Source organism: Mus caroli, chromosome 1 (assembly GCF_900094665.2).
Source record: "Mus caroli chromosome 1, CAROLI_EIJ_v1.1, whole genome shotgun sequence".
In the NCBI taxonomy this organism is placed as follows: domain Eukaryota; kingdom Metazoa; phylum Chordata; class Mammalia; order Rodentia; family Muridae; genus Mus; species Mus caroli.
The window spans coordinates 16086263-16087335 of record NC_034570.1 but is presented as its reverse complement, the minus strand read 5'-3'; the positions used below and the strand labels follow the sequence as shown (position 1 = coordinate 16087335).

The following is a 1073-nucleotide window of genomic DNA, read 5'->3' as shown; positions in this document are numbered from 1 at the left end:
CTTCCTTCCTTCCTTCCTTCCTTCCTTCCTTCCTTCCTTCCTTCCTCTCTCTCTCTCTCTCCCTCTCTCTCTCTCTCTTTCTTTCTGAAAATGAACTGATCATTTCATTTTCCTTGCTCAAAGAAAACATCATTCCTGAGATGACACAAGACTTTGAGTTCCTTCCACAGCTTTACCTAAACTCTTGGTGACTTTTCCAGTGTCCTTGGCTTTCCTATGTGACCTGAGGCGTGCAGAAGACAGCTGTAAAGTCAGGAGCTCCACCTACTTGCGATGTGATTTGACTGTCTCCATGGGGACAGAGAGACTGCCTAGATCCTGGCCTTACGTCTACCTTTGTGAAGAGAGTTCCCTGTGCCTCTTCGAACCAGATCACTGGACAGAGTCAGTCTTTCCATCGTTCTCAGGCCTCTTCCTCAGGTAGTTCCATCTCTTCTGTCCTCTCTGACTTTCCTATCAGGGCATGGTCACTGGGCTCCATAGAGCTGTCAGAAAGCACAGGCAGGGTGGTTGTGGCCTACAGGCCTCCAACTCTTTCAGAGGGGCTATTCTATCATGGATTCCAGCCAGCCTACATATCAAAGCATCGCTGTCTTTTTCAAGTGTTCAAGAGAACATCTGAAAAATATGCCCAGTAAACAGCTCACTTTGTTCTTGCTTAGATTTTAATATTTATCTTCCGATCCAAAGCAACATCTGGTGAATGCCAATGGGGAGAAAGATTAGACATTATGAAAAACAGAAGCCTTCCCCCAACTTCCCTTTTTTTCTTTTCTTTCCAAACAGATTCAGAAGTATGAAAAAAATCCGGCAGAGTGCACAATGTTTATTCAAAAGAAGGGGGGGGGGTATGCCCTAGAATTACTGTAGATCTGGGTTTAGATGCCATAAACTCATAGGACACTCTGTGTTTTTAAAAAGAAAAAAAATACAAGTAATACCATGAATTTTCTAGATCCAACCTGTTTTGTAAGGCAATTTTTTTTTTTTTTTTTTGGTTTTTTCGAGACAGGGTTTCTCTGTGTAGCCCTGGCTGTCCTGGCACTCACTTTGTAGACCAGGCTGGCCTCGAA

General features: G+C 43.7%; 1 protein-coding gene across 3 annotated transcripts in view; it reads left to right on the top strand.

Annotated features, from left to right (window-relative positions):
* Nucleotides 1–1073, top strand: part of Pkhd1 (PKHD1 ciliary IPT domain containing fibrocystin/polyductin) — a 499157-nt gene that overhangs the window by 90049 nt on the left and 408035 nt on the right. For all 3 annotated transcript variants that reach the window (XM_029477027.1, XM_029477026.1, XM_021159032.2), the window contains exon 34: nucleotides 201–420. In XM_029477027.1, coding sequence (XP_029332887.1) covers nucleotides 201–420 — 220 coding nt within the window. The remainder of the gene's footprint in view (nucleotides 1–200; nucleotides 421–1073) is intronic.